Source organism: Ursus maritimus, unplaced genomic scaffold (assembly GCF_017311325.1).
Source record: "Ursus maritimus isolate PB19 unplaced genomic scaffold, ASM1731132v1 scaffold_13, whole genome shotgun sequence".
NCBI classification, from domain to species: Eukaryota; Metazoa; Chordata; class Mammalia; order Carnivora; family Ursidae; genus Ursus; species Ursus maritimus.
Genome location: NW_024423675.1, coordinates 58,669,110 through 58,690,011, shown reverse-complemented (window position 1 = coordinate 58,690,011; position 20,902 = coordinate 58,669,110). Strand labels below are relative to the sequence as shown.

General features: G+C 40.4%; 2 protein-coding genes across 2 annotated transcripts in view; one reads left to right on the top strand and one right to left on the bottom strand.

Annotated features, from left to right (window-relative positions):
* TFB1M (transcription factor B1, mitochondrial) overlaps positions 1-20,902 on the top strand; it is a 68,440-nt gene that overhangs the window by 43,981 nt on the left and 3,557 nt on the right. The gene's annotated exons all lie outside the window — the stretch shown is intronic.
* On the bottom strand, positions 5,803-11,161 carry CLDN20 (claudin 20). Its single transcript, XM_008688527.2, has 2 exons — positions 10,600-11,161; positions 5,803-7,579 (listed from the first exon to the last, which is right to left on the bottom strand). Exon 2 carries the CDS (start codon positions 7,473-7,475, stop codon positions 6,816-6,818), a length of 660 nt encoding a protein of 219 aa, XP_008686749.1. The 5' UTR covers positions 7,476-7,579; positions 10,600-11,161; the 3' UTR covers positions 5,803-6,815.

Here is a 20,902-nt window from a genome sequence, read left to right as displayed (position 1 = left end):
CAAGATCTTTACTTTCAGACTTCTATAGTTAGGGTTATTGCCATAATCCAGAGTCTTTAAGCTATTCAAATTTTACCAAGGCTGATTTTAGAATATTTTTAGTGGAAAGTTTCTCTTTGTTTTCATTACCTAGTTGAGGGCATTTGATGGTGTTTAGAGGTTGTTACCAGCCTTATCTTTGATTTTGGGGTAAGATAGACGTGTAGTTGATTAAATGTTCTATCCTCTAGGATTAAGGCCTCAAGAAAAAACTTACTTGGAAAAAAGCTAGCTGTATTTTTGGTTCACTTTACTGAGGGATGTTTGCTATTTGGCAAATTAAACATTCACAGCAGTTTTCTTTACATGCTTTTCATCATGTTGTAAATGTTATATGCAGCAAATTTATTTGTAATCTAGGAAAGCAGTTATCAAGGAGGAGAGAGAATATTATGATAAAGCAAAACAGTAAATCAAATGATTAAATTTTGGTTCTAAAAGAATTCTGTGCTGCTCTGAAGTAGTTTTACCATATTAGAGCAGATCAGGAATACTCTGAGGAAAGCCAGAAAATATTTGACTGATAGTTGTATTGAGCAAATTTTTAAAATTTTTATTTTCTTAAGTGAGAAAGGGGAAGAATTTTATAGAGAAGATTAAAATAAGGCTGTCCCTTTGGCTAAAGCTTGCTAAACACAAGAGGAGAAAGTCATGAACACAGATAACCACACTACAAGTAAAACATGCTAAGTGTCAGAGTAGTGGTACAGGCAGGTTCATTGGGGAATTGAGAGAGGGAGTGTAATTCTCTATAGATGCTCGAAGAAACTTACTAAAATTCAGTACTTATTCTCAACCAATCCTGAAAATTAAATACGGGCACTTCTTTTGTGGTATTTCAAGAAGAACTTATTTATAACCACTTCGGATTTTTCCTGTGAGAATCTGTAATCCCCTCTGTTTATTGGTCTTTAGACTAACTTATAATCAAGCTTTAATGGCGGAACTTTTACTTCCATGGAACTGTCACAATCCTGTCCTGGCTAGTTGACCTAAATTCTACCAAACTCTCATTAACTTCTCTGTACTGTCCCCAAAATTTGAACCCCAAATTCTTTTCTATCTACAGAAAATGCAACCTCTTAGAGTCATAAAATTAGATTATTTGGCTTACTGTAGTATGCCTTAATCTCCTAGAGTTTATAGTATATAGAGTTAAAGTTAGAATTTTAAAATTTTGTATTTCCATTTCACTTTTGAGTTAAATTATGTTACCAATGACAAGACAAAATATTTCTTTTGCAGTGCAAATTCATGACTAAAAAATGTTTCCATGAGCAAATAAGACTTGTTTCAATCTGACATCTCTAGACCCCTGAGAATCCACATATTTCTGGGGTTCTACAGTAATTTTTTAAGCTGATCTTCACATTACTCAAGTTTGAGAACTACTAAGCTATTAGCTAGAACCTTAAAATTCTATGTCATTTTTTTTCTTTTAAAATTGTGGTCATGGGGCTCATAACCTAACATACTTCTAACAGGGGCACCTGGGTGGCACAGTCGGTTAAGCATCTGCCTCTTGGTTTTGGTTCAGGTCATGATCTCAGGGTCATTATCTCGGGGTTGTGAGATCAAGCCCTGAGTCGGGCTCCATGCTCAGTGCAGTCTGCCTGGGACTCTCTCTTACTCTCCCTCAGCCATTCCCTACCACATGCTCTCTTTCTCTCTCAAATAAAATAAATCTTTAACATACTTCAAACAGAACAGATAGGCTTTAGGTCTAACCACCATACTGTACTTGAACTTAGTAGGTAAGTCACTATAAAAGGAGAATTGCAACAGGCTCTTTTGATTAGCATGATAGGAACAGCATACTCTAGTGGAAGAACTGGAAATATTTTAAAGGAAGCTAGACCTACTGGAATTCGAATGTGCCCCTTATGAGAATTTGGTCAGGTTAATAGGCTGAACTTTAATATATCCCGAATTGGGGCAATAATGTCACCCTTGAAGGATTGTTTTGAGAAATAGAGATAATCAGTGTGAAATAATGTATCTAGCATTTGGAGGCGGTTAGTGGAAGGTAACTATTATGATTATAACCCAGTATTTATGGACTAAGTTGGTATATTCTGACATATTTGTATACATTTTAATTTTTAAGAGCTTCATATAGTTTATATCTAGTTTATATCTAATTTTGCATACTAGGAGTACCGCATATGGAGCAAGTTATCCCTAAACATGGTACAAATTTAAAGCATACTGTCAATACAATTTTAGATGAATTAATGATGATACACCCGTGACATTATAAAGAAAAGGTCAGAACTTGAGGCATCCATGCCTGACCTTTGAGGATCACATTTCAGAAGCTTTCAGCTATCCTTGCTGACAGTTGTCGAGACCTTGACTTCCATGTGAAATAATCTCGATCTTAGTAAAATGGGTGGATTCACATAAGAAAGCCATTTTCATCCCTTTGTGTTTTTCAAAATCTGATATTGAGGTTATTTCTGTTGTATGTTATCTTGTATTTGAGAATCCTTTGGACATATGGTCAGAAGACTTATATTCTTCTGTTTAACTAATACTCTTCTGTGTTAGGTCTGGTTTTGTGGAATCAGAGATTGAGGTAAGAATTTTTGTGAAAGTGGTATATTGAGTGCTCTCAGAAGAGTGGTGTGGGAAGCAGGATAAAGCAAGGGGGGAAAAGCTAAGCAGGGATATTGTTCTGCCTGGAGACTAACTTCAGACCCACTGGGTCAAAGGGTAGCAGGGAAAAGGGGAGCTCTGGGACACAAACTGTCCCACAGAGTCAGTCAAGGGAGCAGCCTGTTGTACACCTGTGTGGCCGGTATTTGGCTCTGGCCACCTCCTAGGCACAGTGGAGCCCTAACCTACCAGGGGAGGCAATTCCAGATCTGTGAGCCGTTAGCACTGTGCACTCACAGCAGCTGGGGGATGGATGCAGAGCCCAGTGAGAAATTGGGGAAAGCACGAGAGCAGCCTCAGGGGGGCTCCTACCCATAGACAGAGCTGTCAGATTTCTTGTGTGGCCTTCTGTGATTTGGTTGCTTAGAAGTTCTAGGCTAAGTTTCATGTTTAATTCCTTTAGTAGCCTTCAACAAGGATTACTTAATAGCATTTCTTCTCTCTTCCTTTTCTTTGTAATTTTAGTCTTTCACCTTTATTGTTTTCTTTGTACTTACTATGCCAGCAATTTTATTGTAAGTAGCCTCAAATTCTTTTTGAGAGTGGGTGAGTCTAAAAATAAATGTGTAAACTAAAACCAATTTTATAAGTAGAAAATTATGAGTCTTTATTAAAAATTAAGTATTGCATAGAAATAGGATATTTTTACTATTACAATTTATCTTAATACTAGTTATGTTTCAATAACTACTCAAGAATAAAATAAATACTGTAAATCCAAGGAAGGAAGGGAACAAAATTGCATTTTTGCAGGTGATACTTTATGTATAAAGTGCAGTGAAGTGAATAAAAAAGTTATTGGAGGTAATGAAGAGATATGCAACAGGTTCTGCAAGATTGTAGGCTAGGATACAAATCCTCAAAAGTCAGTAAAGTTAATTTATGCTAAAGTGATGTAGCTAAAAATATGGTAATAAGAGGAATGTACTGAGAAAACACTGACTCCAGAACTGAACCTCCGTCTCCATACCGCAGGCTGCTCCTGCCCATATGTATGTAGTGTGCTGACTACTGACCTCACCTGCCCAAGCTGGGCAGGTATCACCGGGGTGGGGGGGCCATCTGAGGGCTCCCCCTTCACCTTTACTTGCACAGTGAGTCACTAGTTATCACCTTCTGACATCCCTTATGTTTCTCTTAAATCTATGCATTCCTGTACCCAGTTCTGACTTAACCTGTGTCTACATTTTTTGCCTGAACTGCTAGGTGATACACACACACACACATATACATACATATACTCACATATCTACTCCCTCAGTAAAATAAGTATGATAATCTGGGGCTTTCTGATGTTTCCTTCCTTTGGTTTTGTTTTGGTAACTTCTTATTTAGAAAAAAAAAATGTTTAAGTATATTCAAATACATTAGACCAGAGCTTCTCAACCTCATCACTATTGACCTTTTTGGCCAGAAAATTCTTTGTTGCCTGGGCTCTCTTGTGCATTGTAGGATATTTAACAGCATTTCTGGCCCCCACCCACTATATTCCAGTACCACTTTCCCAGTTATGACAACCAGAATGTCTCCAGCCACTGCCACGTGCCCCCTGCAGGCTCAAACCCACCTCCCCACCCCAGTTGGAAACCGCTGGGTTAGACCAGGAACCACTGGGCAGCGTCCGTTGCATGCTTACCCCCCACGTACGCTGTGTGCATATGATCTCATTGAATCCTCACAGCCTCTCTCTGAGTAGGTGTTGTGTGATCCTCATTTTCACATGAGCAAACCAAGACTTAGATTCAGTAATATGTACTGTGTAGCCTTGTGCTCTGTGTCACCTTGTACCCACCTGCTCTGACTCTAGAGCCAGGTTCCCTCGGGATGAATGCCATCTCTCCATTTACTAGCTGAAGACCTTGGACAAGTTAGGTAACGGTACTTTTCTTTCATCAGTTCCCCCTAAGTACTAAGAATAGTACCTGCCGCCCTGAGTCCTTCTGGGGTTTAAACTAGTCAGCGTACATATGTGAAGGACTGAAATAGGACTGGCATGCTCTTGTAAACACTTTTGCAAGTCACTGAGAATACAAACGTAAAAAAGACACTTGTCTCCCAGTCTAATTGGAAATGCAATCACGTAAACTAATAATTTGTGATAGAGCATTCTCTGAGAGTACAGAGCTGGAAGGGAGTCAGGATTGTGTTTGCAAAGGAGGCCCACGTGAACCCTAAAGGATGAGTCGGAGCTTGGGTGAGTGTGGGAGGGTTCCAGGTGAAGGAATGCAGCAGGGGGAAAACCTACAGGGATGGAGGGATTCCAAACCATGTTATCACTACTGTGTCCAGTCTGGATAGAATTAGGCATTATTTGTATGAAATGGCTGCTTTTCTGGAGTTCAAAACATTTCTGTGTTTTGAGAAAATATTCTAGAGCTAAGTAAAAATTATTTTTTGAAGTGTGTGTGTGTGAGTGTGTATACTTCCATAGAATATATACGCTAAACTTTTAGTATAGGACTATAGGATACATAAACTACAAATAAAGCCAGTCACTTATGCCAAATGAGAGAGCCGTATAGGTGTCAAAGCAATCCTGTCACATTAATTTGCATAAAAATATTCTTTTTATCAGTTATTTTTAGTATGACATTTGTTTAGAAAATATTTTGATTCCTAAAGGAATCAATTTTTTAAAGATTTTATTTATTGTCAGAGCACAAGCAGGGGGAGCGGCAGGCAGAGGGAGAAGCAGGCTTCCCACTAAGCAAGGAGCCCGATGTGGGACTTGATCCCAGGACCCTGGGATCATGACCTGAGCTGAAGGCAGCTACTTAACCGACTGAGCCACCCAGGTGTCCCAGGGATCCGTACTTTAACAATCATTTAAACAAGTCTTTTCCTAATTCCCATATGAAATAGTGCCTTTTCATTTTAGCTATTCTATCATTAGCTAATGATGTTGTTGCATAAGAAAATGAGTAAACTAGGAATAAAATGGTCTCTACTTCTGTAGGCACAAATGAAAAATATGTACTCACAGAAACGATCTTCTTCCCACTTCCCGAGTTACTAAATGGTCCTTTTTCCCCCTTTACCATTATATGGTGAGCAATGACTTGGTTTAAATTACATGAATTATTAGAAAGTGTGCAGTGTCGCCTTTGCACATTAGAAAATCCAGTTTTTATTGTTAAGATATTTTAATATCATAATTTAACTTATATTTTTAAAAACATTCTTTATACTTGGTCTTTCTACTAACTAACTGAAGCAGTTCATTTATAAGAGAACAGCAGTGTTTCTGTTAACATGAATCAAACTTGAGAACAAAAATGACAACTTCAAAGTAAATTTTATCATCCCACTAGTAATCAATGAGAGGTTAAAGAAGAGGGAAGTGGAGGAATCTGAATTGTCGTAGGATAGATGAACTGCATCCGAGCACCCTCTTGCTAGCAGCAGATGGCACTTCTTCAGCATTCTAAAGCAAACTCTTTTTATTCTCACTTATTTTGTACCTAAGGCTTCCAAGTCCCAGGGGTCTCAGTGTGCATTTAGTTTGGTTTGGTTTTGCTTTGCAGTGGTAGCATTTACCAATTTCTGTTCTTTTATTCTGCCTGCCTGATCTTTGAATATCATATTGTTGGCTCTCACATGTACATAGATGTTTCTAAAATGAAAAAAGCAGGGAGGTCATAGTAGGTGGGAACTTGGGGAGGCTGGTGTGGGCAACATCAAAGAGAGAGTAGACATCTCTTCTTTCCCTTAGGTTCAAACAGTGGGGCTTGAAAACAAGCAAGTCCCTGTGGTGGTGCAGACAGACAGCAAAAGTAGATGATACCTTGGATCAACACCAGAGAAAGGTGCTTTGTATACTTGGCAATTTAGTTCTTTTATAAAATCCAATTAAGTAACAACCCAGAAGATATAGCAACAGCTTATCTTAAAAGGAAAAGAAAGCCGTCAATTGTCTTAATATAACAGACCCTCTCCCAATTATAAACCTCTAGATAAAACATGAAAATAGTAATGGAAAAATAATCTTAAAACAGATATATAATTGCACACAATAGTTTGTTGGCATTTTAACTGACCTCGTTTATATTTTTTCTCTAAAATAAAAAGACAAAAGTCACAGCAGTCACCAAAAAATTCCATACTCATTACATAGTTATTTACACATAATCTTTCAGGTTGTATGCTGAATTGCCGTCTGGTTGTGTGGTGGTGATTTGCGGCTGCTTGGGTGGATAGAGCCAAGCTTCTGGATTCTTTTCAATGCAGGAAGTGCAGAAAATCATGCCAGAGATAAACAGCAGTATGGCCGAAATGAATCCAATATAGACGGCTCCTCCAGGTTCATGTTTGTTGCTTTCTGGAACTGTCAGATCCAGAAAGTTTGCTATGATCTCCTTCGTGTACCACACTGTTGGTATCAAACCAGAGATCCCCGCAGACACGAAACAGACTCCTCCAACAAAAGAAGCGTGACTCTTTGTTTCTCTGTCCCCTCCTAAGCGAGTGCATTTCATCCCTACTGTAGAAGTGCAGATCCCCAAAGCAGACAGAACACACGCCAGGACCATGGTGGCCCGTGCAGCCTGCACGTGGACGGGGAGGGACAGAATGGAGTACTTGAGGGTGCAGCTGAACATCCCGGTGCTGTACCACGTGCAGTCCATCCACAGCCCTTGCAGCTGCACAATGGCTGTTATGATGTTGGAGCCCGAGTCCACATTCACCTTCCAGTTAGGCAGCAGAGTGGCTGTGAGCACTCCGGAGACTCCAGATAAGGCCAGGATGAAAGCGAGGAGCTGGAGCCCAGCTGACACCATGATGTCACCTTTATCTTTGCCCACTGTTACCCAGTATTTGGTGATGATGGCCCTTGATCAGGATTGTAGCTCTGTCTCTGTAGCAGAGAACCAAGTAACAAAGGCTAGGGAAAGAAGACAAAAGCAGGATTGAAAGAAAGCAACAAAAAGGCTTCCATTTCCACGTCTAGTAGGAGCAAAGAACACGTTTGAATAGACCCACCGTAGATGAGGACACTGTAGCCCAGGAGAAAAGCTCATGCCAGGCCCTCAGAGGGGCCATTCTCCTGAGTGTGTGGATGAGTGGTGCTTGATACATGGCATAAAGGAGAGAGCTGTCCACTTGTACTTTCTAAAACTTCAGCTATGCTGAAGTTATCTATAATGTGGGCAATGTGCCTTATTAGGAGATTTTGACATACCAGATTCTAGCTAGAGGATCTAATAAGAATTTTAATAGCATTAGAGGTTTTTAAAACTTTCTTTTCTTCCTTATTACCTATGGAGTATTTTAATTAGAAACAGTGTTTAAGCCCACTTCTTAAAAATGATTTATAAATACATAGTGGAAAAGTGTTAAGTATTCAAAAAATGATTTTATTAAAAAAAAGTTAAGCACCCAACATGTGCCAGACATGTGACCCAAGTGAACTGTTTAGGGAGGAAAGGAAATTCAAGGGAAGAAGGTAAAGCCATAGGCATGATTATCCCTGATTGCCAGTTAATAAACTTTTGCAAAATCCTTATCTAGGTTAACACTCATTTCACTTCAGGTACAAGATACTCAAAACTGGAACAATTAAGCCTCTGTCTTTTACTTTTGAGAATGTGAGATCCCATCTAGTTGGGACCAGAATCATTCCCTGACCCAAATGAAGTAGTCTGCTGCAAAACCGGTTATTCTGATGGATTCAGAAGTAGTGACACTGAATCTGAAAGTACATGCCAGAAATAACCACATCATTAGCTGTATGCGAAAGGATACCAAAAATAATTTAACATTTTTTTCTTTTTCTCTTTCTTTTTTTTTTTAAGAAGAGAAAAGATAGCACTGAATTTGTGGCTTGGCTGTGCTTTAATCTGGCAGTACTTCCTGCCTTGAAAGAAATACAGTGGTTTCTGGAATACAATAGTAACAGCTTTTTTTGTGCTTCTGCATTAATTTTTGAATGATGTATTAAGACATTGTGACTCTACCACAATTCATGTATATTTCACAAAAGGCACTATGGGCTCTGAATCCAAAACACTGGGGTCAACTCTTAGCTTTCCAGAACCTCTCTGTGCCTTAGTATCCTCTTCTGGAAAATGGGGAGAATTATTGTATATATAGCAAAGAGTTAAATGAATTTTAAGGGCTTAGAATAATATCTAACACATAGAAAGTATTCCACAAATTATAATTGACAGTTATTAGTATGTTCATTTGTTTTATGTCATGTGACAATCGATACTTAATGGCATTTTAAATTTTTCTCTTCCTTCATTGAGCTGATTTATTTTCATAGACTCTTAGAGCTGAAAGAAACTGTAGATATAACTTTGTGCATCATCGTATTTTCCGATTAGGAAGGACACTGAGGTGGTAAATCACCCTGGGCCACCCAGGTCTCAGCAGCAGTGACCTGCTCTTCCCGCCTCTTCCCACCTTTACCCGGTACGCCCTGGTGAGAGCCTCTCTGTGTGCTCCCCAGGAGCAGAGAAAAATGCTGCATCTGGAGGCAGAAAGCACCATTAACTATCAACTTCATTTACTCCCTGTCCCACCAAGAAAAAAAAAACCACTTGAGAGGGCGTTAATAGGACACATGGCTTAGCCTCAGAGACTCACCCAAAGAGGTTGATGCATGGCTTCTGTAAAATATCTGAAGTAATACTAATCCATGCCTGTATTAAGAGCACATACTTAACATAGTTAGAACGCTCGTTCTCTAAGAAGTTAAATCCTGAGCTGTCTAAATTCCTTTGTTCTATTTTTGATCGCAGTCTTAAAATGTGACAATTTTAGGGGAATGTTTTCCTGAAATTTTGAATTCTTAAATATCAGACTTATATACACAGCAGAGTACTTAGGCTTTGTGTGGAACCATTCAGTTCATTTCTTTCTGTTTTCCAAATTTCTTTTCATATCTGAGACCAAAATAGAACAGAAGTTAAAGATTCTAGAAGAAAATGAAACATGTTTATAGTTTCATAATAGCTGTTTTCAGGTTTGGGTTTTAACATTTCAGACTCCAGCCAGTTTGCTAAATTACTGCCTTCCCAGACCATTTTCAGCTTAGGGTATCCTCAGTGTCGAGATTGCTATTATCATTGTCTAAGAGCATCTCATTTCTCTCTTTATTTTTACTTTGGTTGAGTAACCTTTATATGTGGATCAGTCTTTGCTCAGCTTCCCAATTATAACCCTTTTCTTCCCATTAACCAATACATTTTATAAATTTCAGTGTAATTCAGGCTTGCAGACAGCTTGTTCGTCTTAATTAACAAGTACTGGCAGTGATAAATTACAGACAGCCAGAATCAGCGTAAACAATAGGACATTGCATTCAGTTAGCATAGCACTCACTTACTGTTGAATATTGGATTTTAAATGCTTTCTTCTGCACAGAGAACTTATGCTGAAAGAATTTGTTCTCTATAATGAAGGTCACTATTCTCTTCCTTTATAAAAATACACTGGCATCTTAGCTATATTGCTGTGAAGTCTTCTTTCTTTTTCTTTTTTTTTCTTTTCCAGCCACAAGTATGATACAGTTTGTGGCCTGTTTTCTCAAATTTCTATCTGGTACAGAATAAAAGCATACTTTGTTTCACTGGTGGTGGCGGTGGTGGTGGTGAAATGCTGTGAAAGTTAGCAGAAGCAGTGGGGTTACAGGTAAAAACTTAGTTCTAAATAGAAAAGTCTCTCATGGTTCCAGAACACACCGCATACATAACAGAACCCACAAATGTTAATTTTATCAACTATTTGCCAACAGAAAGTCTGGAGTGGATTTCATTAAAATCTAAAGTCAGTTTTCCAGACAGGATGTATTTATAACAAAACTAATATTTAAAAAGCAAATTTACAGCTTATAATTCAAGCTACATGATACTTAAAGTTCTCTTTCTGAGCATTATTGAAGCTTCTCGGTTTCCGTACCTTTTGTCAGTAGCCTTCAGTGTCTTAACTCCCTTCTGTCAGTTGTCTTCCAGTAAATCTGTATGATGAGGAGAAGCCATACACGTGAGGCTCATCTCACAGCTTCTGAGTATTAGTGACAAAGCTCCAACAAGTTAACTTGCAAATAAAGAGCAACATGGAAATCTGAGGTAGAAACTGCTGATGGTGCTAGAAGATAAATACCAGGTTCTCCATCTCATTTTTTGAGCTGTGGGAGAATTAAGAAAGGAGAGGCGGGGAAGGGAGGGAGTTGTTGTTACAACAGGATTTGTCGAAACCTGAAAGCCGAAAATGCTTTTGTGTCACTGTATACAGAGGAGGAATTATTTGGGTGCTCACAAAAAGGCTTTCTTTTCCTTTAATATTATGTTTTAGTCCACAGTTATAATTTATTTTTGAATTTGTATCTGTGTTGGAAGATCTCGTTTATTATTTTATGTCCCCAATTAAAGAATGTGGTCTGAAATATTTTTAACTAGATTGTGCTTTGCAAATATAGTTGAGACTGTCTTTTTATTCATGTGCTTGTGACTTGCTTGAAATCAAGAGTCACAAAATTGGTAACTTTCAAAAATTCAGAAGACAGTTTTTAAAATATATATACATTTTTTTAAACAAAAGAAAAAAGAAAACTCAACAACTGTTGACTAGAATCTGACCAGTAAACCTACAAGTATTTTGGGGGGGGTGGTCTTGAATTGTCTTCCGTTATTCCTTCCACTGAGAAAGGTTTCTGAAGTATAACTTGATAAATTAGAACTTCTACATAATGTTGTGAAGAAATTACGCCAAAATGATGTGAGGGATCATATTAAATGTAACAGGAAATCAAATATTAAGGTCCTAGTACTATGAATAATGATACATATTTCATATCCATCTATTTTGGGTTTGCATTTTATTTTTCTTCACTAATTTTAATTCTACAAGCTATAAATTCATAGCTACTACAGAGAAAGAAGATAACTTTACAATTGGATTTTTTAAAATTTTCCAAATGTTGATAGCCATATTAGATGTCAGTGAATAAAATACACATTTCAGTTATCTGGATTTTTTTCTAGATTTTTTTTGGGTTCTTGTTGCTTTGTTTACATCTTTTCTAGTTGGCATTTAGCAATGTATTTTCTTCTCTTAGATGCCTGTGGATTTTTTAGCCATAGTGTTATAATTTTAATATATAAACTTCTATTTCATGGAACTATTTAAACAATTCTTTGTGTAAATCCTGGACGAAGTAGAGTTGAATTTCAGGCACTAACAGTAACAGCATTGTTATTTCTGCTGTAGCAGAAGAAACCCGTCAGGTCCCTTTAGTGCCTCACCTCGCTTTGCTCTCTGCCATGGTTAGTACAGATTCACCTGTGCTGAGGCTCCTGATGGCAGGTGGAGGGGCCAGCCTGCTCCCAGCTCTGGCCTCCGGGATAAGGAGGCCTTGTTCTATTTTCAAAACATTTCTGATCATTCTTCTGCCTTGACGGGAACACTTATCTAATAAAATATTAACTGCCTCTTTTAGAAAAGCAGACTTCTGAAAGGGCAAATAATTTTCATAAATTACAGACCTTTAATCAAGGTAGAATTCCTCATATAAAAAAAGGAGATGGAAAAGTAGCGGTTGCTAGAGAAATCTAACTCATCGATCTCATCTGCTTCCACTGTGGACATTAAGGAGAATTACATCTGTTAAGTCCAGAGACTTTTGTAGATAAATCTTACCTTAGTTTCTGCCTCTTCCCTGGCCCTCTCCCCTGCACACCGGAGTTCTGTATCCAGCGGCCAGTGCCGCATCACTGATAGACATGGCAGACTCCTGCTGGACAAAGAGAACTCCTGACCTTCCCCGCACCAATGCTCCTCATTTTCCCCACGTCCATTCATGGCAGACTCATCCTTTGATATGGCAGGTCCCAGATCTTACAAACATCCTTGATTGCATACCCAACATTCAAATAATTTTGTTTCTAAACTTCAAAATAGATCAAGAATCCTAGCATCTCTGAGCCTCACTGCGGCTCACTCCTTAGCTGAAGAACCTCCCGAGGGCAAGGACCCTTGTATGACTTGTTTGTTGCTGAGTCTCCTGTGCCAGGAATGGTGCCTGGAACATAGTAGGGGTACAACAGATATTTGTGGAATGAACCCAAATTGATTTTGAGCATATAAAATAACATTAAACTATATATTAACTTTGTATGCTTAAAAGTATAATTTTGTCCTTTCTCAAGGAGACTGTAATTTTAAGTCATTTTGTTAACTCTTTAGTTTTGTCATTTTGGCCTAATAGTAACATCTGCGGTTTATAAAACTGCTTCCTGTATGCCCGGTACTGTTTGAGGCACTGTGCTACTTGATTCTCAAGACAGGGCTGTGAAGTAATAGGGATCCTCATTTTACACATGAGAAACTGAGCTCCGGGGAAGTAAAGTGACTTGACTAAGGTTGTGAAATGAGTAAGTAGCAGGAATGGGATTCAGGCCCTGGATATTGTGATTTTTGAAGCCCTTATACATTCATAGCACTTCCCTGCACCTACTTAGAAAAGAATGTATTTCCTTTTTTTCTTTAGATAGAGAGCACAAGCAGGGCAGGGAAGGACAGAAGGAGAGGGAAAGAGAATCTTAATCAGGCTCCATGCCCAGTGAGGAGCCCGACGCAGGACTCCATCTCACAACCCTGAGATCATGTCCTGAGCCAAAATCAAGAGTCGGACGCTTAACCGTTGGAGCCACCCAGATACCCTGAAAAGAATGTATTTCTAGGTCTTGTTGTAACACGTCATTTCTTTCTGTGGTAGTCTGGGTAATTGAAAAAAAACATAACCCCAACATCTCCGTGGCTTTACATCAAAAACACTTTTAATTCAGAGTCTGTGACTGACTGCAGAGTAGCTGGCCAGTGACTCAGCAGTCTATCTATTTTCTTTAAAATGTTTTTAAAGAAAAAATTACATGTGATTTCCTTGGTGTATTTTTCTGAGTAATGATAATCTGAAATTCAGACAGCTTTTCTCTTTTCTCTGAAAGACCTAATAATTTAACTGAAAATTTTAGAGATCATAACAATACATACTTTTGTATGAGCTTATTCACCAGACGTAGGTTCCTCACCCCTGCCCACACATGAACATCATCTGGCTTCAAGAAAGCCCGAGGCCCAGGCCCTACCCCCATGACTCTTATGTCATTGGTCTGGGATGATGCCCACTCACTAATGCTGCCCACTTAACTCCAGGGGAAAGCTGAGGTTCTGATTTTTAAAAAACCCTGTCTTCTCTTATTTGCTTTCTGTTTAGCTTTAAAAATGATAAACGTGCAGGGGCGCCTGGGTGGCTCAGTTGGTTAAGTGTCTGCGTTTGGCTCAGGTCGTGATCCCAGAGTCCTGGGATCAGGCCCCACATCGGGCTCCCTCGCAGCAGGGAGTCTGCTTCTCCCTCTCCCTCTGCTGCTTCCCCTGCATGTGCTCTTCCTTTCTCTGTCAAATAAATAAGTAAAGTCTTTTTTTAAAAAATGTAATCAACGTGCAGAGTAAGGTAAAGTAGTTACCTATTCTAGTCCCACAAATTTAAAGTGATTGACTTAATCTTAAAATAATGTTCTCTTCTGACCCAGTTTTAGGAAATTGATAGTATCAGCTAGGAGCATGATCAGTTCTTTATTTTCCTCCATCTTTATGGTCATTTTAGTTTTAAAATAATACTTTAGGCTTAGCCTGAAGACTTAAACTTTTATAATTGGTAGCTTATAGATTGATTGTAGTGAGGACTTTGTTAAAAATGAAGATGAGGGGGACGCCTGGGTGGCTCAGTCAGTTGAGCGTCCAACTCTTGGTTTCAGCTCAGGTCATGATCTCAGGGTCGTGAGATCAAGCCCCACGTCAGGCTTCACACGGGGCATGGAGCCTGCTTGAGATTCTCTCTACGTCTCCTTCTGCCCCACCCCTGTGCATGTGTGTTCACATTCTCTCTCCCTGAAAAAAAAAATGAAGATGAATATTCTCTGGTTTACATGTGTTTTCAGATGTCTAAGAGGCCATCCTAATTCTGTTGATTTTTATCAAGTCTGGTGTATATTTCTGCAGAGTACTCCCCACCCCCCCAACCACCCTTATCCACAGGTGGTATGTTCTGAGACCCCCAGTGGATGCCTAAAACTGCAGATAGGACCAAGCCCTATTTATACCATGTTTTTTTCTATATATACATACCCAAAGTTTAATTTATAAATCAGGCACAGTAAAAGATGAATAATAACTAATGATAAAGTAGCACTTAAAACAGTTGTAATATACTGTAATGAAAGTTATGTGTGGTCTCAAAATATATTGTACTGTGCTCTTCTGATGGGAGAGGATAAAATGCCTACGTGATGCAGTGAAGGGAGGGGAGTGACATAGGCGCAGTGACACAGCGTTAGGCTACTGGTGACCTGACACTGTATCAGAAGAAGGATCATCTCTCTCCAGACTGTGGTTGACCGCGGGTAGCTGCAAGCGCGGAAAGCAAACTGGATAACGGGAGACTATACGAGTTGCACTTACATTCATTTATCATCTGTTACCTTATTTTTATGTTTTTGTTTTTCCTTTTTATGTCTTTATGAGAAAGGATCTTGAGTACTTGTTTTCTGTCTTCCTCACAGTATTTTAGAATGCTAAGACTATCTTTGGATTTTGGGGTGACATTTGCAGATCAATCTGATTTTTTCAGTCTCACAGGTAGCATAAGTATGTGTTTGTTGGGCCTTACTAACGTTGCACCCTCTTTGCACATTATTTTGAAGAGCAGGACATTTTTTTAAAGCGTCCTCATTTAGTGGCAGCATCCAAGATGGTGGGCTGAGGATGCCTCCTTTAGGCCTGACCCTTTCCCTTTCTTCCCTGTGACTCTCTCTCTCTCCTACCTAGCTAGGTCTCTTGCAGCTCAGCCCCAGCCCACACTCTAGGGCACTGGGTGAGTTCATGAGGATTTTGTGATCTTGCCATATTATAAAGCTTGCATCAGTTTTATTCATGTTTCTAATTTATTTTTCTATCTCTGGTGATACGTAGGGAAGACTGAGGCGCCCCCTGACCTCCATGAGTTAAGTAGTAAAATAAGCATGTAGAGGATGAGATCCAGGAGCTGGAGAATCCTCCTCTAAAAAGAATCTTTCAAGTCAGAAACCAGACGCGCGGAACAGCAGGAGTACGTTTAAACAAGTACCTCAGCACAAGAAACGCTGGTCTGGAGCCTGCAGCACACGGTGGAGGAGCCGGCACTGCTTGTGCCAGTGAGTGGTCAGGCCCTCCGGCTGCTGCCGTGACCATCGCGACCGTCAGTCCGTGTGTACTCGGTCCCATTCCGCGGCGCCGCACCGTCTGCTAATCGTAATGGGGCTGCATTTACAGGTCGTTTGTACGGGAAACGAAAGTACCGCCAAGGCAACTTGAGTTTGCGCCTCGTCTCTGGCAGTTATGGCTCCTTATGAATTAATAGATTTGCATCCGTGTTCATTTATGAGTCTTTTAATATTTTGCACAGCAGCATTTATTGAGTGCCTTGTGAGTCTGCCTAGATTGAAAGTCTCCCTGAGGAACGATCGTTCTGAGGTGCTGGAGTCTGAGCCTGCGAAATAGAGGCCAGGCCTGGTGTTTGCCAAGGGTGCTACCAGCTCCGGCCCCAGCAGGGGCAGGACGCCTCCAGAGGCTGCTGTCTCACACATCCCAAGGTCATGCTTTATAGGGAAGGTCGTGGTTTTAGAAAGGTGTTTTCCCCATGATCACCCAAAAACTCCGGGTTAAGTACAACAGAGAACCATAATCCGATGTTGGCTAGTTCTTATCCCTCTTGTGCTTTCTTTGCTTTGTTAAGAATTAAGCATTCACCTCCCTGAAATTATTTTCCTATCTTGGGAGCAAGAGAGCCTGACTCATCTTGCTGTGTTGTTACTAATAGGCAGAATTTACATACATACATACGTACATACATATATTTACTTACATGCATACATTTACATGCATAATTTACACAGTAAAGTGCTTTCTCCATCTGCTCCCCTCATGTGGGCCTCTTTCAGGCTTATTCCTCATCATGCTCTCAGCTCGCTCTCATTCTCTGTTCTCTTACATACTTATGCTCCGAGGGGGAAGTACTGCGACTTTTATGATTACGAGGAGGAAAGAGAGAAAAACCATTCAAAAATCTATAGGAGGGAAAAAAGGTCGGTGGGGTAGAACTTCTGGAGAAATTAATATTGCTATAGAAAATACAAATTCTAACTTTAAAGAAAGATGTGTAGGTATGAACAGTGTCAGCCCATGTTGAATATGCTGGTTTAGAACACCTGGAATGCAGTTAAAGTGTTTGCATTTTAAGGTTTTAAAACTGAAATTCTGTCCTTAAATCGGGCTTAGGACAAAGATTACAGGCAGAATAAACCAGTTATAGAAAATTTGATGTACATTCATATTTGTAAGTGTTTTTCTACAGAATATGTAATTAGAGTATCCCAGGCATTAGTGACTTGCCGCTCTGTTACTCGTATCCGGGGCAGTTGTAAGTGGAGGCTGTCAGTAGTTCCATGTAGGTATCTGAAGAGTCAGACTCTGGTGGGTGCACCCAAGCATTCCCCAGGGTGCTCACCTCGCTCTGTCATTTCACCTGAAGCTGAATGTGACTCCCAAACCCCAGGTGGTGCCGGGCACCACAGACCCAGCCGCACCCTTCCCGTTCCCATCCACACGCGTCTGTCTGAGACAGTGCCCCCTGGAACTTTGAAGATCCTTCTCTGCTTGCTCCTGAAGGCTTATCTATAATTTCCTATTATCCTTTCTCGCCCTTCTATCCTCTCCCAGTTATGGTTCTAGTTTAGCTAATTATAAACCTTAGCTTCCTAATGATTTTTTCCTTTGACAGGGTTGTCCTTTAATGGTCTTGAATGCCAGGGAAAGTGTTGAAGACCCTTCCTTAGCTACTGGCTCCTGTCGTGCCTGTGTCTTTTCACGGGGGGTGGTTATTTAGCTCTTCAGCATATGATGATTCTCTGTCAGGAACTGGACTGCCCGTTCTTCAGCATTCTCTATTCTCACGTGGACTCGAGATCTGGGCTGGCAGGATCTAGGGCTGGAGATTTAATAGCTTCTTATCCCAGGTCTCTCTCAGTCCACAGTGCTGCTCTGAGCTTATAACCAGTCATGCCCTAGACACGCTGGCCTGGAAAATGGGACTGTTGCCTGCAGCCTTTCGTAGCCATGGCTGCTAATGTTGAGAAACATAATCTCAGCTTGGTACAGCATTGGTATTAGAGTGGATTCGAGAGGCAAATATTTAAATTCATTTTAAATCCTTCAATTTGAAGTTTTAGTAGGTCATTTTGGTATACCAGTAGACTGAGTTTGGAAAGGGGCTGACAACATTAAAATAGAATTTTTAAGTGCATCTAGTGCCTATGTACTGATTTCTCTTTTTGTAAGAAAACCCTTTAATAGAGTTAAAATTCAGGGAAGGAAAAATAATGGTTGCAATTTTTAAATAAGCGTTCAATTTATAAGTAAAAAGCATTTTTGTATCTGTTACCCTAGTTACCAAGCAGCTTTCCTGTATTTCTAGAGAAAATGGGCTCTGTCATTCGGAGTAATTCTGAAAAGTGCTTTTGGGGGCAGTAGAAGAGAAGAGTACAGGAGGTTTCCCATAGAGGCAGGACACGTTGCTGGAATAGCCATTTTCACAGTGAGTTTTTCAGGGTCCTCCACTAAATAGGAACTATATTGGATTGTGAGTGGGTATTTTCTTATAGTTGGGATATACTGTTAGCCAGCTTAACTGGGTAACAAAATTACATTCAAACGTTAGCAGGCTGCTGCAGTTAACATAGGGTGCTGCTATATTTGTACAGGGCTTAAAAACTTTAAAGCAAATGTGAGACATTTCCTGTATTTGCAAACACCAACCTTATCTCAAAGGAATAAAATCAGGAAATAAAGAGGAGGCCAAACTTTAAAATCCAAAGAAGCTGGAAGTGGCAGTTTCTCTACTGGAAGGAGAATGTATCTAACCCTGTATTTGTGCCTTTGTCCTTGATACTATTTGAACATTAGAGTTTTTATAATATTTCGTGGGCTGGGGTTGGCTAGGGCTCAAACTGTATCTCCTATTTTGCTAAAAGATGAGTTTCCCTGGAGAATGGCAGGCTGTTGGATCACACCTGTAAAGAATTCCATCCAAACTGACAGTAACGGGGAAGAATTGGCAGAGAAGGGTTGGAGGAGTTGAGTCCTAGAGGGCGGCCGAGTGAGAGACAGGGACGGGATGCCAGTGGGCTCCGATGCGGGCAGTGGCATGGAGAGGTATAGAGTGATGGGGCCGAGGCCTAGAACCTTCCTGGACAGCTGGGCTCACTTCTCTGTTCCAAATCAACAGGAGGAAAGGTGGGGATGGATGTTTCAGAGTTTGTGAGCAGAGTCTTTGACATTTAAAGTCACTATAGTGTATCTGGGGCGGCTTCTTCCACCGTCCTCCACGCAGATTACCTCTTTTTCCTGCCACAGAAATGCTTTCAGATGAAGCCATCTTTTATTCCCTGTTTACTGTACTGTCCTGTCCACCCCACCTAAACCCCAAGGTCACCTCCACGGAGTCCTTATCCTCCTCAGTGCCTCTCTTCTCTCTGTTGATCACAATCATCTCCCAGACCCTTGGTCCCTAGTGGTTTTTTGGTGCCAGTCTACAGAAAGTCCTGGCCTTTTAACCAAGCATTCGTTTCCTATAGAAGTACTTATTATTGAACTTAGAGAAACTAATTAAGCAACACGTAGAACACAATTTGGAAAAACTATTAAAATTTAATGAGAACATTTAACATTGCAGATAGTCACTCTCTGAAGTGGAGTAACTGTTCCACCAAGGTAGCCCAAGGCTGATGGACATTTAGGGCAGTCGGTGCAGAAAGGCCTTTCTGCTGGCGGTTTTCACTCCACTGCCTAGGCCATCCTCAGCATGCCTACCCCGGACCCCTTCTAGTTATCCCCTAGGGGCACCGGAGCTAACCTGAAACATTCGGGACAGGGTAAGTCAGGGCAGCAGGAGAAACACCACTGGGTTCTCCGAAACCCTCTCCAGGCCCCCTGATGATGGGCATGTCTTCATTTTCTTTTCTTGTCTACACATCATATGCAAGTACTTTTCCTCCACCGTAAAATCAAGAAACTGAAAACACTCCCATTCTCTTGTATGACAGGCTGATTTTAAGGAGTTTTATAGCCACAAGGATTTTAGAAGCAAAGTCCCCCCAAGAGAACAAGATAACCCCTGTGGAATTTAAAAAATGGAATGAATTCCTTTTGCAAAGCAGTGGTATGACCCCTCCTTCATCAGTTGGTCTACTTCCTTAGCCTCGGTAGAGTCCGTGTGATGCTCTAAGAAGCAAATTGAACAATTCCTTAGAGACTAAGGCTTTTGTAAATTATGAACAGACTTCCCATTTGTTAGACCATGGTCTCCGTCAGGCATTTTTGTGTGTGATAACCGCTTTGACTCCATTTCTCCCTTTGTCTTTACTTCCAATACTACTCCTGTGTTATTTTGCATATATACTTGCGAATTACCATGAGTCCATTTTTAGAGTAAGACAGGGTATAAATATCTTAACAGATATACCTGAAAAGTTTTATTTTCTGCTAATTAAAGAATCTCAACTGTTAGTGCTAGTTCACCATGCAAACAGCGGCACTGGGGGGGGTGTCCACTTGCTGTTCGATCCTCCCTTGGCCTCCTGGGCATTTCACGTTACTCCCAGAAAGTGATGTGGCTGTGCAGATGACAGTCATGAATTCGGTCTGGCTGATTAATCAGTGTCTATACCCAAAAGAAGTGGTGTCCTAATTGATTCCCTTTCTGGGGAGTTTAGCACTAAGTGGTCCCTGGGGGGCCATCTGCCTTCTCTTCTCTGTTTGGAAGCCCAGCCTTCTAGCCAGAACTGCTGCTGCAGCTTCTTTGATACACATTCCAAAGCTAAATAAAATACTCTGACGCTGTTAGCTGCCTACTGACTTTAATGATTATTTGGATTGACCTTAGAGGCCACTGTAAAACTACATTTTAAAATTAAGGGATCATCAAGCACAGGTCTAGTGGCTGTTGTTACAGAGCAGACGCAACCATGATGGCTCTGAGTCAGCTCAAAGCCAAGGGCAGCAGCTTACCTGCCGGCAGAGGAGGAGTCCATGCAAGGGTCTGTTTGTGAGAACCATGTGGTCAACAACCGTCTGCCCGTGTTTGACAAAGACAAATTGTGTAATCACGTTC